The sequence below is a fragment of the Melopsittacus undulatus genome, chromosome 6 (assembly GCF_012275295.1).
Source record: "Melopsittacus undulatus isolate bMelUnd1 chromosome 6, bMelUnd1.mat.Z, whole genome shotgun sequence".
NCBI classification, from domain to species: domain Eukaryota; kingdom Metazoa; phylum Chordata; class Aves; order Psittaciformes; family Psittaculidae; genus Melopsittacus; species Melopsittacus undulatus.
This window is the reverse complement of record NC_047532.1, coordinates 62,373,221-62,395,501: the sequence shown is the minus strand read 5'-3', so window position 1 is coordinate 62,395,501 and position 22,281 is coordinate 62,373,221. Positions and strand designations below refer to the sequence as shown.

The 22,281-nt window shown below is 41.2% G+C and overlaps 1 protein-coding gene across 1 annotated transcript in view; it reads left to right on the top strand.

Annotated features, from left to right (window-relative positions):
- CRB1 (crumbs cell polarity complex component 1) overlaps positions 1–22,281 on the top strand; it is a 109,892-nt gene that overhangs the window by 63,836 nt on the left and 23,775 nt on the right. Inside the window, exons 6-11 of the mRNA XM_031054756.2 lie at positions 2,756–3,709; positions 11,845–12,407; positions 12,796–12,961; positions 15,587–16,493; positions 18,101–18,229; positions 21,036–21,162. Coding sequence (XP_030910616.1) covers positions 2,756–3,709; positions 11,845–12,407; positions 12,796–12,961; positions 15,587–16,493; positions 18,101–18,229; positions 21,036–21,162 — 2,846 coding nt within the window. The remainder of the gene's footprint in view (positions 1–2,755; positions 3,710–11,844; positions 12,408–12,795; positions 12,962–15,586; positions 16,494–18,100; positions 18,230–21,035; positions 21,163–22,281) is intronic.

Genomic DNA, 22,281 nt, shown 5'->3' with positions numbered 1-22,281 from the left:
TAGAAACATATATAATTTCCAAAGAAGTTTAGTGTTCTCCGGAAATTATTTCATTAACTTTATATCTAATTTGATAAATTAGAAAACAACACAGACACAAAATATTATAGTAAAGTTGGTTTCACTTCCTGCATCTGTGTCACCCTTTCCAGAGACAGTCTTTATTGCAAGGTGTGACTCAGGCCACAAGATACAAGGCAAATATGATGCCTTGCAGGTGCCATGGGATAACAAACTAATATACACAGAGTCATCATGCGTTACTGAAAATGGAGTGACTAAGTATCCAGACATTCACTGTGCTGACTTCAACTATAAAAAAAGGTTTTACAAGGGCTCCCAGACTTAAGCATGCTCTGAGCACTCCATAGCCCTATAACAAGACTAAATACATCCTTCATCCTACTGCTGCCACACTGCACTAGTTTTTATCTCTGACACAAAACCCTGAAGAGACCTTCATTTCTACATCTGGTTGTATACAAGACCTATGGACATATTGTTCTCGATGTCCAGGCAGGGAAGGGAGAAATATCAGGCATGAGATGTACTAAAACATTGACCAAAAAGGAAACGGCTCATGGTAACTTCACTTTTCATATACTAGAATAGCAAAAGCAGGACAAGCCACTAGCACAGAAATTGAAACAAATTGGGCAAAGCAGACATCATCCTGGCCCCCAGTCAGTAACGGTTTGGGCAGTACACTTTCAGAAGGTCAGTCCCAATGAGTCATATTTCTGCCAGATGCCACTACATATTAAGGTATACATAGACATCTTACACTGCAGGAACTACGAGCCTGGCTGGAAACCAGGGAAAGACTGCTGCTGTAAAACCTTACTGCCAGACCAGGGAGATAGCACTAGCTGTGTTTGATAATCTAAAGCTTCAAGCAAAAATTGTATTCTATAGTGAAAACTCATAAGTGAGGATCATCACTGCAGAGAGAGCCTTTTATATACATGCTATGACCATTTCACTCTAGCTAATCTTCTAAACAAATCTCAACCATTTCTCAGCTCCCTTCTGGCTCTCCTGTAACTTACTCCTCTTCGAAGTGGGTCTACTTATGGCTGTGATTGAATAAAGTCAACAGGCAAGGAATTAGGCTAACTATGTTTATCTACCATTGGAAGCAATTCATTGTGGGTGAATGCTGCTCTGTAATTTTCCATGAAAAAATGCCCATGTTTTGCTGTAAAATGCTCAAGGTAGGTGTGGTGCATAATTATGCCTATTAACTACTTTGTGCTGATGATATCAGTTTGAAAATTTACTGCAAATTATTTCTTGTTTTCTCTAGAATGACTATGAAGGAAAGTGGAAACATTAGGAGCTGCACTTAGCATGAGTTTTCAAAAAAGTATTTAGGTATTTTAACTGCTTCCAAGGAAGATAAGAAACCGATTTTCCCTGATCCATTGCATACATATCGGTCACTTGATTGCTCAAGGGAGAAGTTATTATAATTACCACTTTATAGATGAAGAACAGTGCAGAGGGATAAACTGATTAGTTTTACAGGAGAAACAGATTTGCTTCCCTTTGTGAAGTCTGATCCAGTAGACATACCTTGGTAACACCTACCAAATTACAGTGAAGTTTGGATGAGGAGCACTCCTTTTACCCAATATAGCAGAGGCCAAGTGTTATATGGAAGAGGAGGAAATATGAGTATGTATTGCCCACATCTGATAGAACTGTTCTCATCAACAAGCTTTGAGACGCGTGAGAAAATACTCCTTTCACCTTTTCTTGCTTTATGTTTTGTATCTAGGAAAGGTAAAGAAAGTTCTACTGTAGCTACATGGTACCAGGAGCGTACTTCTGGGACATACAGGTTCAAAACCCTCCAACAGCTTCTGCCAGATCATAAGATCATAGAATAATTAGAGTTGGAAAGGATCATCCAGTTCCAGCTCCCTTGCCATGGGCAGGGGCACCTCACACTAAACCATGTCACCTGAAGCTCTGTCCAACCTGGCCTTGAACACTGCGAGGGATGGAGCATTCACAACTTCCCTGGGCAACCCATTCCCGTACCTCACCACCCGAACAGTAAAAAATTTCTTATATCCAATCTAAACCTCTGCTGTTTAAGTTTGAACCTGTTACCCCTTGTCCTATCACTACAGTCCCTAATGAATAGTCCCTCCCCAGCATCCCTACAGGCCCTCTTCTCTTCTCCAGGCTGAACAGCCCCAACTCTCTCAGCCTGTCTTCATATGGGAGGTGCTCCAGTCCCTGATCATCCTCGTGGCCTCCTCTGGACTTGTTCCAACAGTTCCATGTCCTTTTTATGTTGAGGACACCAGAACTGCACACAGTACTCCAAGTGAGGTCTCACAAAGCAGAGTAGAGGGGCAGGATCAACTCCTTTGACCTGCTGGTCACACTTCTTTTGATGCAGTCCAGGATATGGTTGGCTTTCTGAGCTGCAAGCGCACACTGAAGCAGGCTCTGTTCATTTTCTCATCAACCAACACCCCCAAGTCCTTCTCTGCAGGGCTGCTCTGGATCTCTTCTCCACTCAACCTGTAGCTGTGTTTATATAATACTGTGCACAAGAAAACTATAGCATGTGAGTGTCATTTTTATATTTAACACATTTTAGGCTTGCAAGTCAATTGTCTTAGTTATCAAGGCGTTTCCTTTTAATTAAAGATAATTCAAGGAAACACATGTTATTAAAAATAACATTTGGGACTCCAGTTATCCAATCCAAATGTCTAATTCCTTGTTTATTCTTCAGGTACTCACTGTGATGAAGACATCAACGAATGTTACATGAACCCTTGCCAAAATGGTGGAATCTGTGAGAATTTCCCCGGGAATTACACTTGCCATTGCCCACCTGCTGACAAAGAAGGGATTTATTACGGAGGCTGGAATTGTACAGAAATTCTCCATGGCTGTACTGATCAGCAATGCCAAAACAATGGAATATGTATCCCACATTTAAAAAATGGCCAACATGGATTCAGCTGCATATGTTCACCTGGGTATACTGGAATACACTGTGAAACTGTAACCACATTTTCTTTTCAAGGAAACAGTTTTCTTCTGTTGAAGAATCCCCTGAAGCCTAAAAACGAATTTTTCTATAATATAAACCTGAGATTCCAAACTGTGCAACCTACAGCTTTTCTGTTTTACCGAGGGGGGAAAAATACATTTGCAAAGCTGGAGTTACTGAACGGCTACTTACACTTATCTGTGCAAGTCAATAACAACCCACAGGCCCTTTTGCATATTTCACATAATGTCAGTGATGGAGAATGGCATTTGGTGGAGGTAACCTTGGCAAGAGCTATTACTCTTAATTTGCTTGACAGCTCTTGTGTAGAATCGTGTCTCAATAAAACATCTGCTGTGATAGATAACGATCACATGATGCTTGCATTTCAGAGCACGTTTTTGGGCGGCTTACCAGTGGGGAACATTAGCAGCAACTCTTTACTTAACATCTATAATATACATTCTGCACCTTCATTTGTAGGCTGTCTTCAGGACATCGAAATAGACTTGAATGTTATTACACCAGAGAATGTATCACCTGAATCATCTTTAAATGTCAGGACAGGATGTACTAAAAAGGACTGGTGTGAAACCCACCCTTGTCAGAACAGGGGACGCTGTACCAACCTGTGGCTGAGCTACCATTGCGATTGCTACCGGCCATACACAGGGCCAAGCTGCACAACAGGTAAGGAAATGCTGTGGGCATTTGTGTTTTAATGGTTACTGAAATAGTTATTATAAACAATCCTGTTACCATGGTGATGAAACAGCACAACCCTTAGGATTTCTGGAGCTTGATGTCAGCTGGTAAGCAAGTGCAAGAGGTTAGTAGTAGCACATCTTCAGTATTTTCTAGTTACTTTTCAGCCTGAGAAAAAAAGTCAGGCTAAACAGGTGGATTCCACTCATTCAGCTTTAAAATCTTCTTAGAGCTCTTAGTGCAGCATAAACTCTGGAAAACTGTAGTTTGCTATAGGTTATGCATCCCAAGTATAATTTAGAAAGCCAACTAAGTCACATGGAGTTTAAATCTTACTTTCAAAGAATTCTTTGAAAATTTTATTCTTGAGCTCTCTAAGCTTTTATAAAGAAACTCATTTAAGGCAATGAAAGGCAAGCAGAATCACAGAATCCCAAGGGGTGGAAGGGGCCTCGAAAGATCATCTAGTCCAACCCCCCTGCAAGAGCAGGGTAACCTAGAGTACATCACACAGGAACTTGTCCAGGCGGGCCTTGAATATCTCCAACGTAGGAGACTCCACAATCCCCCTGGGTCAACCTGTTCCAGGGCTCTGTCACTCTTACAGTAAAGAAGTTCTTCCTGATGTTAATGTGGAACCTCCTGTGCTGCAGTTTACACCCATTGCCCCTTGTCCTATCACTGGATATCACTGAAAAAAGCCTAGCTCCATCATCCTGACACCCATCCTTTACATATTTGTAAACATTGATGAGGTCACCCCTCAGTCTCCTCCAAGCTAAAGAGACCCAGCTCCCTCAGCCTCTCCTCATAAGGGAGGTGTTCCACTCCTTTAATCATCTTTGTGGCTCTGCGCTGGACTCTTTCAAGCAATTCCCTGTCCTTCTTGAACTGAGGGGCCCAGAACTGGACGCAATATTCCAGATGCGGCCTCACCAAGGCAGAGTAGAGGGGGAGGAGAACCTCTCTTGCCCTACTAACCACATCCTTTCTAATGCACCCTAGGATGCCATTGGCCTTCTTGGCCACAAGGGCACATTGCTGGCTCATGGTCATCCTCCTATCCATCAGAACCCTCAGGTCCCTTTCACTTTCACTACTTTCCAGCAGGTCAACCCCCAACCTGTACTGGTACATGGGGTTGTTATTCCCCAGATGCAAGACTCTACACTTGCCCTTGTTGAATTTCATCAAGTTTCTCCCTGCCCAACTCTCCAGCCTGTCCAGGTCTCGCTGAATGGCAACACAGCCTTCTGGTGTGTCAGCCACTCCTCCCAATTTAGTGTCATCAGCGAACTTGCTGAGGGTACACTCGGTTCCCTCATCCAGGTCGTTGGTGAAAATATTAAACAGCACTGGTCCCAGCACCGACCCCTGAGGGACTCCACTAGTCACAGACCTCCAGCCAGATTCTGCCCCGTTGACCACAACTCTCTGCCTTCTTCCTTTCCACCAGTTCTTGATCCACCTCACTACCTGATCATCAAGCCCACACTTCCTTAGTTTGTCTATGAGGATGCTGTGGGAGTCAGTATCAAATGCCTTACTGAAATCAAGAAAAACCACATCTACCGCTCTACCATCATCCCTCCACCTAGTTACTTCCTCATAGAAGGCTGTAAGATTGGTCAAACATGACTTACCCCTGGTAAAACCATGTTGGCTGTTCTTAATGACCCCTCATCCTTGATATGTCTAGAGATGGTGTCAAGAATAAGTTGTTCCATCACATTTCCAGGGATGGAGGTAAGGCTGACTGGTCTATAATTACCCGGGTCCTCCTTCTTGCCCTTCTTATAGACTGGTGTGACATTTGCCATCCTCCAATCCTCAGGCACCTCTCCTGTTTCCCACGATTTACCAAAGATGATGCAGAGTGGCCTAGCAATGACCTCCGCCAGCTCCCTCAGCACCCGTGGGTGCATTCCATCCAGACCCACTGATTTATAGATGTCCAGATTGCATAGCTGATCCCTAACCCAATCCTCATCTACCAAAGCAAACTCCTCCTTTATCCTGACTCCTTCTGGGGCTATAGGAATCTGGGGCCCCCAGGGGGAGTCTGCAGGAGTAAAGGCAGAGGCAAAGAAGGCATTCAGCACCTCTGCCTTCCTTATATCCTCTGTCTCCGGGGCACCCACCTCGTTCAGCAGTGGGCCTATATTGCCTCTTGTGTTTTATTTGCTATGTATTTGAAGAAGCCCTTTCTATTGTCCTTAACCTGACTAGCAAGACTAAGTTCCAAGGAGGCCTTAGCTGTCCTAATTGCCTCCCTACATCCTCTAACAGCTGTCCTATATTCCTCCCAGGTGGCCAGCCCCTACTTCCATAATCCATAGATTCTCCTTTTCCACTTGAGTTTGCCCAGCAGTTCCTTGTTTAACCACGCTGGTCTCCTAGATCCCTTACTTGATTTCCTACCCACTGGGACACTCTGATCCTGAGCTTGGAAGAAGTGGTCCTTGAATGCTGACCAACTATCTTGAGCCCCTTTACCACCTAGTACCCTTTCCCATGGGACTTCCCTTAGCAGTTTATTGAACAGGCCAAAGTTGGCCCTTTGGAAATCCAGAACTGTGGCCTTGCTAGGTATTCTATTCCTCCCACACAGGATCCTAAACTCCACCATCTCATGGTCACTGCAGCCAAGGCTGCCATTGACCATCACCACTTCAACCAGACCCTCCTTGTTGGTGGGTACTAAATCTAGCAGCGCTCCTCTCCTAGTTGGTTTGTCCACCATTTGCATTAAGAAGTTATCATCAATGCACTGGAGGAACCTCCTAGACTGTGAATGATTGGCTGTGTGAGTCTTCCAGCAAATATTGGGGTAGTTAAAATCCCCCATGAGGACCAAGGCATGTAGTCACGAGGCTGCTTCCAGTTGCCTGTAGAAAGCCTCATCAACTCCTTTGTCCTGATCAGGAGGTCTATAATAGACCCCCACAGCTGTATCACCTGTACCAGTCTGTCCCTTAATTTGTACCCACAGACATTCCACTTTCTCCTCATCTGCCCCTGGACAGAACTCAATACATTCTAGTCGCTCTCTCACATAAAGAGTAACTCCACCACCTCGCTTTGCTGACCTGTCTTTCCTAAAAAGGACATAGCCATCCATGATCACATTTCAGTCATGTGAGCTGTCCCACCATGTCTCTGTAATTGCCACTAGATCACAACCTTTAGACCGCACACAGACTTCTAACTCCTCCTGTTTATTCCCCATGCTGCGTGCATTGGTGTCCAGGCATTTCAGGGAGTGAGCAGAGCACACTGATGGCACCCTTGAGAGGCAGGAGGCCTTCTGGTCTTCATTAATACTAGAACAATGCCCCACTAGTTCAAACCCAGCTATAATCCCCTTGCACTTTGAATCTAACCTGAAGCTCTGTGAGTGAGCTCTGCTAACTCTTGTCCTAGTACCCTTTTTCCCCTGCAGGACAGGGTCTAAACAACTATCCTTTCCCTCAAATAAAACAATAGATTGAGAGTCCTCCCTAGTCCACCATCCTTCAAGCCCTAGCATGTTTCTCTTGGGCTTGTCCCTAACAGGCCCAGAAGGGAAGTTTCCCTTCCCCCTTCATATCTAGTTTAAAGCCCTATCAATGAGCCCTGCTAATTCCTGCCCCAAAAACCTTTTCCCCCTCTGAGACTGGTGTATCCCACTTGCCACCAGCAAACCAGGTGTCTCATATAGCAGCCCATGATTGAAAAACCCAAAACCCTGCCTTTGGCACCAGTCACGTAGCCATACATTAATCTGTGGACTCTTTCTATTTATCTCTTCACCCTTGCTTGTAACAGGTATGGAGGCAAACACCACTTGTGCTCCAGACCCTTTAACCAGCCGTCCCAGGGCCCTGAAGTCTCTCTTCATTGCCCTTGCCCTCCTTGTAATAATTTCATCACTGCCAACCTGAAAAACCAGCAGCGGATAGTAGTCAGAGGGCTGCACCAGATCAGAGAGTTTCTTTTTAACATCTCTAATCTGAGCCCCAGATACACAGCAGACGTCCCTGTGGATCTGGTTGACAAATGGGCCCTTCTGTTCCCCTCAGAAGGGAGTCACCCACCACAATTACTCTTCTTTTCTTCTTGGTTGGGGAAGTTCTAAGGCATGGGGGTGAATGACAAGCCCTAGGTGACTCACTAGATAGACCTACCTCTCCATCTCCATTTACCTGGCCCTGTAGTTCCAAGACCTCATACCTGTTATTCAAGGTCAGCTGGGAGAGAGGGATTGTGAGGGTTTCCACTTACCTCTCCGAGGAGGGACCTCCCTCCATACATCCTTGTCCCGTAAATTCTCTCCTTCTGTCTGATGGTAGGAGGGAAGGGGATCCATCACTTGTTCAACCACTTCCCTCTGCCCCTGCCTTAGGGTGTGGCTCCACCAATCTATTTCACTTTCACATTCTCTGATGGCTCTCAACCTTTCTACCTCCTCCCTCAGTTCAACCACCTGCCTGAGCAGATCATTTATTTGCTCACAGCGAACACAAGCAGTGTCACTGGTTCACTCCTATACAAGTGCCAGGCTCAGGCATTCGCTGCAGCCAGAGACCTGCACGGCCGCATGTCTGCAGGAAGGCTCAGTCTGGGTACCCACATTATTCCTCACTACAGCTTTTGATCGTGTTGTGACCATGATCTATCTGGTCGACCGATCTGCCCACGTCTCTCCACACAAACAAGCACTCCTTCCCCTCCTGAGCTCCAGGTGAGTCCTCTTGATCAGGTGGTCACCCCACTCGCCTGCCCGCATGAACTGCCTCGACCCGCTCTGTTTGCCCGCTCTGTTCACCACGCTCCCTGGGTAGGTTTTTAACCACTCACAGCTGGTGCCACTCCTCCTGGCTCCACGTCCGGTGAGTCAGCCCCTCGGGTAGGCTGAGCTCTTTGCAAGTCCTGTCGAGGACTTGAGACTCCCTCCTCAGTGGCTCTTGTCGCTCTGTGGTGAGGCTCCTGGATGCTGATCTCCTCCCACTCCACTCCGGTGTTATAGGCATCCTTTCTCAAGCTACTCCCCTCAGCAACCAACAAGTTAAAAAAAGACAGATTCCAATTAAAAAAAAAAAAAGAGATTATACTATTAACTTAATCTGATTAGCCCAAGGAGAAGGCAGGGCTTCAGAGGCTCCAAACAGGGCCCATTCATATCTCAGCCATTCCCAGGGCACCTCTGAAGAATCACTAACTATGGTGGCCATTACCAGATAGCTGCTTGGTGACCAGAGGAAAACCTGCTCGTGTCTCAGCAAACGAAAGAGCACATCTCAGCAAACTGCATCTTTAGCAGTGACAGGCAGGAATACAAAAGCTGTAGATGCCCTTAGCATATTCCCTGCTACACATGATCTTTCCAAGTGCAGGCTGAGGCAAATTGGAAGGACAACAGGAGGTCCCTGCCTAGTTCCCTGCTATACAGCATCTGTTGTGTGAAACCCTCTGGAGCTGTAAGTAGAGCACCCCTAAGGAGCATTTTGGGGTGGACTCTGCAATTCTTCCTCAGCATAAATTTTAGGTATTTCAAACAAGCAGTTTTGTTGAAGAAAATTGCACAGGAATAAGTCTTGCACACAGCATCCTTGCCTCTGCTTCCCTCTGTGCCCCCTTGCTAACCATGTATCATAACAATGTTTTGGGAAGAAGAAGTACATCCATGCACACAAATATGCATACTTACATATATTTGTGTATACATATTTGCTAAGTGGACTGGAAAAAATAAAGTGCAACAGCAGAGCCATGGTCAGATTAGAATGGACAGATCTATTCTAATCCATACATCCATAAACTGGTGTAAATCGGCATGGCTGCTCCTGTCGCCAGTGAAGCTACATTGATTTACATCAGCTGAATGACTGGCCTCAGGGGTTTACTGAATGCATTGCTGCAGAAAGCTGTAGCTTGAAATACATTTCAAAATGTTTAAGTACAATTTCATTTTGTAATAGTTATCAATACTTTTCAATAGTTTTTCTTGGTTTTATTGTGAAATGACAAAGTTTGAGAGGTAATTGTAACAGACTTTGAAGTCTAGCTGTAATTTACCCTAAGATTTAGAAGGCAACTATGGAGCATAGGACAACATCTGGTAAATATGTTTGCCTCCTTACATGAAGCAAAATTAAAACCACTCAGGGACAGGAGAGGCTAATACTGGCATTAGAACTGTTGAGAATGATTACAAAGCATGACTTTTTATTTTTTTTTCCTGCTGACTACAATATTCCTTGCAAATCATGGCACCATGCCATTTTGATACATAGGGTCTAGATATATGCCATATTTAAAAGACTGTGGCAGATTTCTTAAAAGGCAGAGTTGGGGGGGGACTTGCAGTAAAGATTAACATAAGAAATGCTAGCATCTTTTTGAAGAAAAAGTTCCTGCCAAGTATTTAATTGACAAGAGGCAATATTTTCTCTACATATACAAAATAACAAACAGATGTTGACTCATTTTGATCAATATCCAGATGTTGTGACCCAAGAGGTTAATATTGACCAAGGTGATGCTAGCCATCTCATCAAAGAGAAGATCAGAATGATGATGTGTATATATATGTATTTTTATAAGTAGAGAGAACTGTAACAAAGTAATTGTAAACATGAAATAGCTTTTTGAAGATTAATGCTTCCCTCTAATACTGCAAATGTGTAATCTTCATTCCAGCAGAAACTTTCTTTTTACCCTCATGGAAAAACATCTCGGTCTCTAGTACACCCTACAGAGAAGATAAAACTTAGAGTGATGTAATGCCTCAAAACACACATTTCAACAAATAATTATTTCTACATACTGGAATTTTAACAAGCAGATGTAGATATATAGGTAGTCTTATTCACAGAATTACAATATTTCATATTTAATGTATTTAAGAAGTTGTCTGTTTAGGAACAAGTAAGGGATCTATTCTTGTTGCTAAAGAATATTGCCGCACCACATAGTAGTGCAGTGTGGTTATTAAGGGTCTGCTGGGGCTTCACAGTCAGTCCCCTATATTCATTGGGTTTTTTTAATGTAGTCATAAAAAGAGCAGTGCTGCAGGCAGAAACTGGGCCTATGAGGTCTCACTCTAGGAGTTTTACTGCACAAAAGAGGATTGACTCTATGTGAGCATTTGAGAAAAAGTTTGGTTTATTCTTTCTATGAATTTGATACATTAAAAATAGCTTTTGAAAGTGTTTAGGCAGGAAGTCTGTAATGTTGAGGACAAGATCTCGAAACTTAAAGTGTAAAAATAGAAACACTTTGTTGTGCTTTAACGAGATGATTCATCAGAATAAAATACGGGTTTGGCTACATATTTTGTATCCTTACAAGTCTGAAAATCATTACTGAAAATAAAGAGCAAGGGAGAGAGACAGATGGTTTTGGTTTAATCATTTTAATTGATAGGCACAAAAGAGAAAGAAAAAATAAAGCTTACTTGGTCATGGATGATTTTTCCCCCTCAACACTACAGCATGATGAGCACTCATAGGACTGAGCAGGATTCACAACTAGATATAAGTTGATGTATACAAGCACTTATTGAGGCCCAGCAACAGAAAATCTGTTACAGAACTGGGGAGCCTATGCAGCACCAAATAAATGCCCTATTTGGAGGTTTCACACATGAGGGGTTTGCTGAGCAGCTTTAGGCTATTTCTATGATTGAAATCAGTGCAAAAGATAGCACAAAGTTCCAGAATCACATTAACTTCCATGGTCACCGGACGATCAAAGCAGCTAGATTCTTTTCAAAATGATCTTTCTGAGGATCAGCTCAGGAAACTGTGGAAATCTGTCCTTGTTTAGCCATTTGAAAACACAGCATTACACAGAGCATGATAAAGGAGAAAAATATGCCAAATAATATAACATCTGGTCCTGTACTGGGGCTTAATGCTACAGCCATGGAAGCCAAGAGGAATTTTGAAATAGAAGCTATTTACAGCTGGATCAAGTCTTTATTCATCCATAAATAACAGCACATCTTACTACCATAAGTAAATACTATCAAGTAGCTGTTTGATCATTGGCTTTCTTGTCATTTAGCCCTAACGATTTTATTTTTCTATCTTCTCTCTTTTTTTTTTTTAATCTTTTCCCATATCTCTAACCTCAAGAGTATATTCCAGGCCGGTTTGGATCTGAGGACGCCTCAGGCTATGCTGCTTTTCCTCTTGATGCCACTCAGGATGCCACTCTGAATGAAAAGTTGAACATATCAATGTTTGTCCGAACACGCAAATCTTCTGGCTTGTTACTGGCTTTGAGAAGCAGTACTTACCTCTATGTAAGAGTCTACTTAGAAGGTGGGAAACTCACAGTACTAGTTCTAAATTCCACTAAGTTATTAGGGAAACACTCTATGAATGATGGAAACTTTTACTTAATAACATTAAAAATAGAACCAAATAAGGTGGAATTGTTCCAGTCCTCTCAACACCTAGGCTTTATTTCTACTCCACTCCTAACCATCCAAAGTAAGGATATTCTTTACATTGGAGGCCTACCAGATAACAAAGAAACTGATGAAAATGGCAGGTATTTCAAAGGCTGTATCCAAGATGTAAGAGTGAATAACCAGCCACTGGAATTCTTCCCCATCACCAATCCACTGAATTCTGCTATCAATCAAACTCTTATCAATGTCACCCAAGGCTGCACTAGTGACAACCTCTGCAAGGTAAGAATTACATGTTTCAGAGCACTTTCACATGTTTAAAATGGGGGATTCCCTTTAATCTTTTGTCCATTCCCATATATTATTTGATGATACTGACTTCTTAGAAAAATACATAGAAATGCTAGAAAGAACAGATTTTGTTAAGTTATGCTACATATGATGAATATCAGGAGCAAAATTTATTTGCATAGGGGAGAATTAAAATATTTTAAGGCTGAAATATCATTTTCATCAATTGAACATGCTGTGCTGTCATAGTGCTGGTCTTTGTCACTTTCTGTCTGAAATAACCAGAATACTCTCTTTTGCCAAACAGTCCGTCAACCTTAGAGTTCAGAGTCCACCAACTTTTATTCACACTTAAGTTGTCTCTTCTCTTTCCCCATAGTCCAACCCTTGCCACAACGGTGGTGTGTGCTATTCGATCTGGGATGATTTTACATGCACGTGCCCCCCTTACACAGTGGGGAAGGCATGCGAGGAAGTTAAGTGGTGTGAGCTTGAGTCCTGTCCTCGTGAAGCACAATGCCAGCTGGTACACCAGGGATTTGAATGTAGGTACATTTCAGTTATTCCTATAAACTTTAGAGATTAGAAACTATAGAAATTTTCATCAGCATTTCCTTAATATTCACTGCCTTTAAGGTTCATTCAAATGTTATTTCTGTATTAAAATAATAATTATGTCTATTCTAAGTAACATTAACAGGAAGAGTCTGCCCTATCAAATACAGAATTTTCAATGAGACCCCATGACACAAACACTGATGTTTACAAGACCTTTGCTTTTGACTTATTCAGCACAACTTGTCGAGGTTGTGCAATAGATCAATACGTTGCCAGAATGTAAGTGTACCCCTCATGCTTCCACTGTAAAGAGATAAGAGGATATTCAGTGTTGGATTAACCTTAGAATGTTGTCCATCATTCTGTAAAGATAAGCTATATGACATACATTGCATCATTTGATTTTCTTAAATGTTAAGTATCTTTGAAGGAAGTCACCTTAATACCAGCATTACAGTTATTCAACTAGTAACTTCCTAAGAAGCACCTGCATGCCAAGCAGTCTATTTAAAAATTGATGGCCATCAACTATCATTAAGAACATTAGCCACCCTGCATTTCTTTTTCCACTTTCCTTCTCCTTCCCACCCTGGAGTGGAATTTAAAAAGCAAGTAAGGATTTTGAAGCAACATTTTTTCTTTTTGCTATCAAAGAGAGCCCTAACGATGCTGTGAAGAGGATAAATACACACACAGTCTGGTGGAAGCTGTTAGAATGCCTCAGTCTTAGGAATGAGGTTGGTCAACAAAAGCTTTCTATCATAGACAATTTGCTGACAGATCAATAGGGTGCTATTTTTGTTGAGATTGTTAAAATCAGCATTGCACCACTTGTTAAAATTTATAACTGAAATTAAAATAATTGCACCTTCTCTAATAGACGCCTTTAATGCTAACATCCAAATACGTTTTGTCATAAACTTTACTATTGCCTATTACAGCAGAATATAAACATGCACAGACAGCAAAGTGAAAAGTATCTGAACCATTTCCTTTTGCTAAAGTCAAGGTAATTTACACTGTTAGATCAGGTTTTGATTTTTGTGCTGGTTTATGTGGCAATAGTGGGGAGTTTCCCTAATAAATATTCAAGAACTGCACTATAGAGCTGTATTTTTAACTAGTTTTCTTAGCTACAGCATAGACTTGTTGTACAACACAGGGTAATGAAAAAAAGAAGGGTTTTGCTGGCCAGTGACTTCTCTGCCAGCCTGCTGTGTTATGCTCTGAGTACCATTTTAAACTAAGGCAGAGAAAGAGCTGACACTTGTGGCTCTAGTTGAACCTAGATGGCTATGATTAGCAAGCCCAGTAGGAAAACACACACTCCAGAAATAGGAGAAAAGGTGAATACAGGAAGTGGATGTGAGGAACAGTAACTGATTGCAAAACTGTATTCCCAGTGTCACAACTAGTAACTTAGTAATGAGTTCTACAGGAATATTTTGGAATAATGAGTTTGAAATTCTCAGCTTTCTGAGACGTTAAAAAGATCAGAAATAAAAGTTCTGACCTCTGAGGAAACTTTTGCTATGAGAAAGAGACACATCTGATGCACAAGACAGTGTAGTTACACCTCTGCTGCCTCAGTATCAGGATATACAGTTAATAATTTCTTACTGTGATTCCCAGAGGCTCTTTTCATCCAGATTTACATCTGATCTATCGCTGAGCCCACAGATAGATCAGAAACCCACCTTATCGCAGTGCTAGGATCTTACAAAGCTAAATTAGAAGAATGGGCAGAAGACATTCCTTCCTGTCCCTCCTCCCTATCGATAATCCTCATAAATCACAGAATGTGCAAATCTACAGCCCAGGGAGTTAGTGCATTTTAGTAGAAACCATGCTAATGAAAGATGTCAAATACCTTTGTGAAGACATCCATAAAACTGCCACAATGTTACCCATTAACTTTCACTCACAGCAGTGCAAGCTGAGTACTCTGCTGCCCTTCCAGCCCAGGCCCTGTTCCGTCAGAAGGGCTGTGGCAGTACACATGCAGAAGCTGGTGTTAAACGTGACAGGCACGACTCTTCTTACATTGATTTTAAAGGGACTTTTTGTCAACTGACTTCAATTAAATTCATCACCAGTGAAAGTAAATTGGGATCTAATCAAACACTTTTTAAAAACCCCTTTAATGCTTTACCTAAGAAAACAGGAATTGAGAACAAAGATTCACCCCATTCAGATCTGTCATGGGCAATAACTTGCTATACGAAACGAGGGAACAAACCCAAAATGACATTTCTTGTTTTGAAATACCCTCTCAGCCTCAGCTCTGAGATGCATGCAGTTATGATCATCTCATTCTCTTTGTCTAATAAAGGAAAAGGAAGGTAATACTAATGTAGAATTATACCTTTAGAATATAGCTTGAGATGATGCAAAGCAGCACACTTCTGATGTCAGTGTAGCTTGCACTTCTCTGTAATTTCTATAGCCATAAGGAGCAGACAAGGATAAACTGATACACTGGTGGAATTTGATTGTTTTTCAGCAAACCCAAAAGGACTTACAAGTCAGGGAACACAGGACATTGAAGAGATACTGTTCCACATGTATAGGTTTAAAGTTGGCCTGATTTCTCAATTATTATCTTTACACAGGTCTTGCTAATGCAGTGTTCAGTGGCCGAAGCAGTGCAATATTTTACAGAAGCAATGGGAAAATCAGCAGAGACCTCACCAACATCATATTTGGCTTTCGAACTAGGGACACTGATGTGATACTGCTGTATGCAGAGAAGGAGCCAGAGTTTGTTACCATAAGCATCCACAACTCCAAATTACTCTTCCAACTGCAAAGCGGCAACAGCTTTTATAAGCTGACCCTTGCTAGTTCACTGCATGTGAGTGATGGGAAATGGCATCAAGTAGTGGTCTCTATGGTGGAGCCCCTGTCCCATCTCTCTAGATGGCACATTGACATAGACAACAAGAAAGACACTGCAACTAGTACAACTGCTGCAGGAAGCCTCAACTTTTTGAGAGAAGAGACAGATATCTATGTGGCTGACAAGGCTTTTGACAGTCTGGATGGCCTGCGAGGATGTATGAGCACCATAGAAATCAGTGGCATTTATCTCTCGTACTTCAAAAATGCTGACATCCCTACAAAAAAACCTCAAGAGGAGCAATTTCTCAAAATATCTGCAAACCCTGCTCTTACTGGCTGTTTGCAAGTGGATGTCTGCAGTTCAAATCCATGTATGCATGAGGGGATATGTGAAGAGTTCTATACTTCCTACCGCTGCACATGTTCAAAAGGATGGACTGGCACCCATTGCGAAGTCAACATAGACGAATGCTCTTCAAACCCCTGCTTTCATGGAAACTGCACTGACGGGGTCTCCTCCTATGAGTGCAGTTGTGAACCTGGTTACACAGGGGTGAATTGTGAAGAGGACATAGACAACTGCCGTGGCCACCAGTGTGCAAATGGGGCCACTTGCATTGATGGGATTAATGGATATTCTTGCCTGTGTGCTGGTAACTTCACAGGAAAATTTTGCAGGTACAATAAACAAGGCACATCCACATGATTTTGCCAGGTTTCTTCTGAAGGGCAATTGCATCACTGATGTCTCCATTTTAAACACAGATGTTATGCATCTCTATATATTAATCATGGCTGCAGAATTAACGTATAAAGAGTCTGCAGTACAGAAAGCTGTACAGATCAATTAGGTGTGGACTGAGGCAGTGGAGAGCTGGCAGCTCAGGCAGAGACCGATGAGGCAAGGAGACAAGAAACAAGGCACAGCTCTGCTGCCCAGCTCTGCTGCCAGCCTGGGTTCTGCAGACTCTGATGACAGAATTACAAGCCTACCAGAGCTCAGAGACAGATGTGTCACATCTTTCTTAGAAATGAAGATTTTAAGGATTTTGAATCTTTAAACTGTATTAGAGTAATAGTAGTAAGTAGAGTAACTGTAAGTAGAGAAATTCAGAGATGGTGGGTAAAAGAAAATAACAATGGCTTGTAGAGAAGTTTTTTTCCCCACCCACTGTATCTTTGTTAGCTGGGTCTTTTCCTCCAAGCTTGCTCTCCTGGCCCAGCAGTGCTGGTGGCTGCAGACACCATTAAGCCCACTATTGACATCACTTCTGAGACTCCTCATATGTCTGTTTCCTAATCTTCTCAGACACAACTCTGTAAAGGCTGCAGCTCTTCCTTGGTCTGCCTCTTCTTTAATTGCCTGTTTCTGCACACCATAAACATCTCCCTTCTGAGCATGTTCTCTTGCTCTCAGAGTAGGAAAACCCCATCTCCTTCCTCCAAAGGACTCTAACAAACCCAGTCTGATGCAGCTTCATGAATGCAAACAGACAATTGTCTTCATGCTGCCCAGCCACATTCTTTTAGGCTATAATTACACAATTGTCAATTTTTGTTTTGTCACTTTTTTGGGATAGTGAGGACATTCTGAGATTTGAAGATAACTTATATTGGCCTCATATGCTCTATCTTGTATGCTAATTCTGTCTTTTGAAGTGCTCTAAGTTGTCAGTTTTTCACACAGAGGCATGTCAGTAATGTAGGTAGAGTGTTACCCTTTTTCCATTTTTTTTTTCTAGAGAAGAATCATTAGATTTCCAGGAAATATTTGGAAAAGGAAAACCAAATTCAACAAATCAAAGTTAAGCAAAGTGGGTTTTGTGATTTTTAAACCTCCATTCCTGATGTCTTTCCTTTGGGCAATACCCCAACCAGTAACAGCATTGCTCCCTGATTCAGTTGCTGCCTACCACTAGCCATGAGCACACTGAGTACCCCAGGCTCCAGGCATGTCAATGCTCACAGATGTGGTGTTTCCTTTCCAAGAGGACACACAAGGAGGCACTGATTATGTGCATCCCCCGAAACTTTGTGTTCATATACAGGTAAAATATAATGCCTTTCCCATTGGTATTGAATAGTACTTGCCAGCAGGAGCACTGCTCCCTCTATTTGGAGTCTAACAGAACTAGATTCTGCACTCAAATAAGAAATATGTAAGGTAGATCTAAATATTTTCCACCAAAGAATTGGACTAGAGTCAAGTGAAAAGCTGAGAGAGCACAGAATACACAGAAATGAGGAAAGTACAAATAACTGCCATTGCCTTTTTACTTACCTAGATACAGAAGATTACCATATACAGTTTGTGGGAACGAAGAGAGAAACCTCACATGTTTCAACTACGGCAACTGCACTGATCTCAGTGGCGAGTTGACCTGTGTGTGTCTGCCAGGATTCACTGGAGAACGGTGAGATGCTCAGCAGGTCTCTTTGGAGCAATTCTTCCAAAAGCTGTTCCAGAAGGGTCCAGAGGCCATGGAGGTTTTGATCTCCTGCAGAAATACAGAGAAAGCAGTTGTTTAATTCAGTAGTTCCTTGCTGAAATGACTTTGAGGGTCTTTCTTACTTAGAAAAAAAAGACAAATCAGTGCAGCAAGAATCAATCCAACACAGCACCACTAACTCCTGTTACTAATATTATTTCTTAGGGAGCATCTTACAGTTGCTTCTGTTAAAAACATATGCATTTTTTTACTTCCATGCCAATTGTGTTTGTGACAATTCATGCCAAAGCTTGTTTGTGACAAGCTAGAATGTTATCTTTCTATGTGGGGACACATACCCTGCTCATAGATAAAAATCAGCTACAATACACTGACACACAAATAGGCAAAGCTGTTTCTTTCTCACATATACATGTTGTGAATATATTCTTTCACAAGTGTTGTATGAGATGAAATACCTGGTCATATTGAAGCTTATTACTTTCTTACTGAACACTGAATTATGAAAACAGAATTATTATGTTAAGAATAAATACTTTTTACATGTTACACTTTAGTCTGAAACAGAGGGGTATTCCTCACAGTGAAATTTGTATCTTGTAGCATATTGTTGCAATTCACACTTACCATTTGATAATGTTCCATGATCAGTCCTGAAATAGGGAATCCTGACAGCCTCAGGGCATTAGGTGCTGTAGAAACACAGAAAAACATGGTCCCAGTAACAATATAGTCAGAACAGGTAAGGGCACCTTCTTGGACAGTGAGAAAGGAAATACCATGTGTGCTCTTAGTGAAATTAGCATTACCGGAGTATAAGATCCAAAAGTTCAGCCGGACCAAGCAATGCTGGCTCTGCAAACACAAAGTTTTCAACAAAAGGTTTTCATTCTCCTCATACCCACTGATTTTGTGGGAATGGCACTGTAAGCTATAAAGGATAAATGAAATGAAAATTCCCACTCAGTGCACAGTGCAGCTGGCAGGTATGTCAAAATGCATTGCTCCACTTAACTTACCACCTCACAATATTAAAAAAAAAGGTGGAAAAATCAAAACAAATAAAAACATAAAAAAGTAAAAGCATATTCTTAGTCACTTCTCTGATGTGTATGCTTCTTGGGGCTAGGAGGTAAAAGGAAAGTATTTTGCCTTTCCTTCCCCTGCCAGGCAACTTGCTAATTATAGCTTTGGGAATGAGGCTTCCTTACATCCATGCCACTGGCTGGCAATATTCTCTATTTTATGGTTCCCATGATTCTCATATTGAACAGCAGCTTTGTGCCAAGCATGCTGTGCTTTAACTGACTATTGCAGAAAGGCGTTCTTCTCCAGTGTCTAAAATTGATTATTTGTCCTCTTTTCCTCCAGGCTGTCAAACCATGTACCAGTAGTACTTCTGTGCCTAAAGATCATAGTATATGAAAAAAGAAAATTTCACTCCTTTTTTTCAGAACAAATTCAAATATACCAGTTAATATGAAAACTAAAACCAAAATCCTTTGTATATTTATTTATCAGATTGATAAAACAGGCATTTTCCTTCAAGACAATGTTTCATCCCCCAGAAAGCCACTGATGCACACTATAGAGAAAACGCTATCTTTCTATGTCGATGAACTGGGATCACAAAAAAAGTTCAATGAACTTACTAGCAGATGGAAAGGGAAATGTGGAAAGGTTGCTTCTCATAAAAAGAGGTATAGAATTTTTTATACATTGGAAAAGAACTTTAACTTTTTTAATTGCATGAACATAATTTACCATTGAAGGAAAAGTGTTGAAGTGATTTTAGATTTTAATAAAGAAACTTAGATACAAGTGTTTAATATAAAGAACTGCTCTTCTCTAATGCAACAATGAAAGTGTAATGCATGGCTATGAATACGACTGGAGAAAGCAATTCCTTGTAATTCAGAAGGAGAATTTCACATTCTTCCTCAAGATTAAACCTGCTTTTTTTCTGGAAAAAAATAGGATTAACTGTTACCATTATTAAAAAAAAAAAAAAGGAGCAGAGAATTAAAAGGGAACATCATCAGAGCAGGAAATAACCAAATCACTACTAGTTTTCAGACAATCATCTCACAAATTCCTTATTAATATTTGATTGGTTGCCTTGAGAAATTGTGAGAACTCAAATTTCCTTTTATCATCAGAATTAACTCAAAAACATGTAATGATACATACTTAAGCTTGTGAAACCCTGTTCTGCACCATTCTTACCGTTCCTGGGGATGATTTCAGAGAGACCAGATAGGAGATTCTGCTGGGGTCTACTGGCACTTTGAATTGAGGAGAAAAATATGAAGAAGAGAAATGGCAGGTGAATATTCCCAGGATCAGTCACTTGGGAAAATAACACACATTTTTTTTACTTACATCCAGATTACTGAGAAGGAAAATGTGCCCTCAGGTTCCCAGAACAACCAAAATGGATAAACAAGCTGTAAGCAGAACTTGTGCCAGGTCTAGGTCTAAAGTCACACACAAACTTTCACCTGGCTAAACACCATTAATCATAAAATGTTTTTCAGAAATGAAATTTATGGCTTAACTATCTGTGCTTAGAAATAATACAGGAAGCTCAGGATTTGAGTGCGGCTAATCAGGTAGTTAGTAAAATCATAAACATGTAGATATGTGCCACAGATTTCAAATAGATCATCCTACTCTTCCTTGTCCCTAAAGCTTCTGAATTAAAAATGTACTTATCCAATGCATTTGATTTGTGATTTCAGAAGCTCACTATTCGCAATCTTCACTCTAGGTGTGAAAAGGACATTGATGAGTGCAGCTCCAACCCGTGTCTGAACGGAGGCCTCTGCCAGAACCTTCTCAACAAGTTTCACTGTCTCTGTGATGTGAACTATGCTGGAGATCGCTGTGAGATAGATGTAAGCGACCTCTCCTTTTTTGTCTCTTTACTGTTGTGGCAGAATCTCTTTCAGCTTCTCTCTTATCTTATTCTACGAATGGATGATGATCCAGCAGTCGAGTGGGGTGATCAGGAAGACTATTAAGCAGCCTAAACCTTTGCATTTTCATGCAGCAAAAGATGCCTTGGCCAAACAGCTTAGCAAAGCAATACAAAATTCAGAGTTTTAAAACTTGTTTTATATTTCTTTGAATGATTTTCTATGAATGGCTTTGGATCTGGTTTAGTTCTTTCACTTACTTTTAGAAAAAATGCTAGAAAATATTTCATCTCCCCTTCACAAGAGCATTTCATCACATACACACTGCCAGTGGACAACAGTGGTACACATCAAAAGGCAATACATACTAACAAGAACTGTAAGTTTACTGACTGTGGCATTCAAACCCTACTGAAACGAGTAGCAAAGACCCACTGCCTTCAAAAAGGGAAATTTTACCATTAAATCTTACAGATGGTAACTATCAGCATCTCATAGCCCATTCATTGTTGTTTCTTTGGTAATTAAGTCTCACATCTGTGAATTAATATAGGATATTTTTGGTTAACTACATAATGGTTTGGATTAGCAATTGGCAATATGGTGAGGACACTTCACATCCATTTGAATTAGTGGCAATCCTGCACTGGTATCCTGAACCTCTATTCCAGTAGCTTGTACACCTCCAACGGTAATAGTTAAAATACAGCCTTAATTTTCACCATGACTCCTCTTTCAAGAAAGGCCCAGTAAGTACATCAGACCTTAAAATCATAGATTTTTTTCTTTGTTCTAAGATTTGTACAACTTCAAGTAACTCTATGTTATCCATCAATAAATACAAATGTCATCAGACAAAAATATGGGACATTTCTTTCTCAGGAAGCAAGCAAGGTGGACCAATCGGTGGATTGGTTGTCCATGGATTCTTTAAAGAATGAAAATAAGGGGCCAGAAAATTATGAGTATCATGAGGTTTAGCAAAAAATATTACAGCAAAACATAGTTTGTAGTTGCCTTTGAAGAGTGTAGACACAACTGAAATACATTGCACAAAACAAAAGAATAGTAAAAGCTGAGGTTTTGTTTTTCTGAATT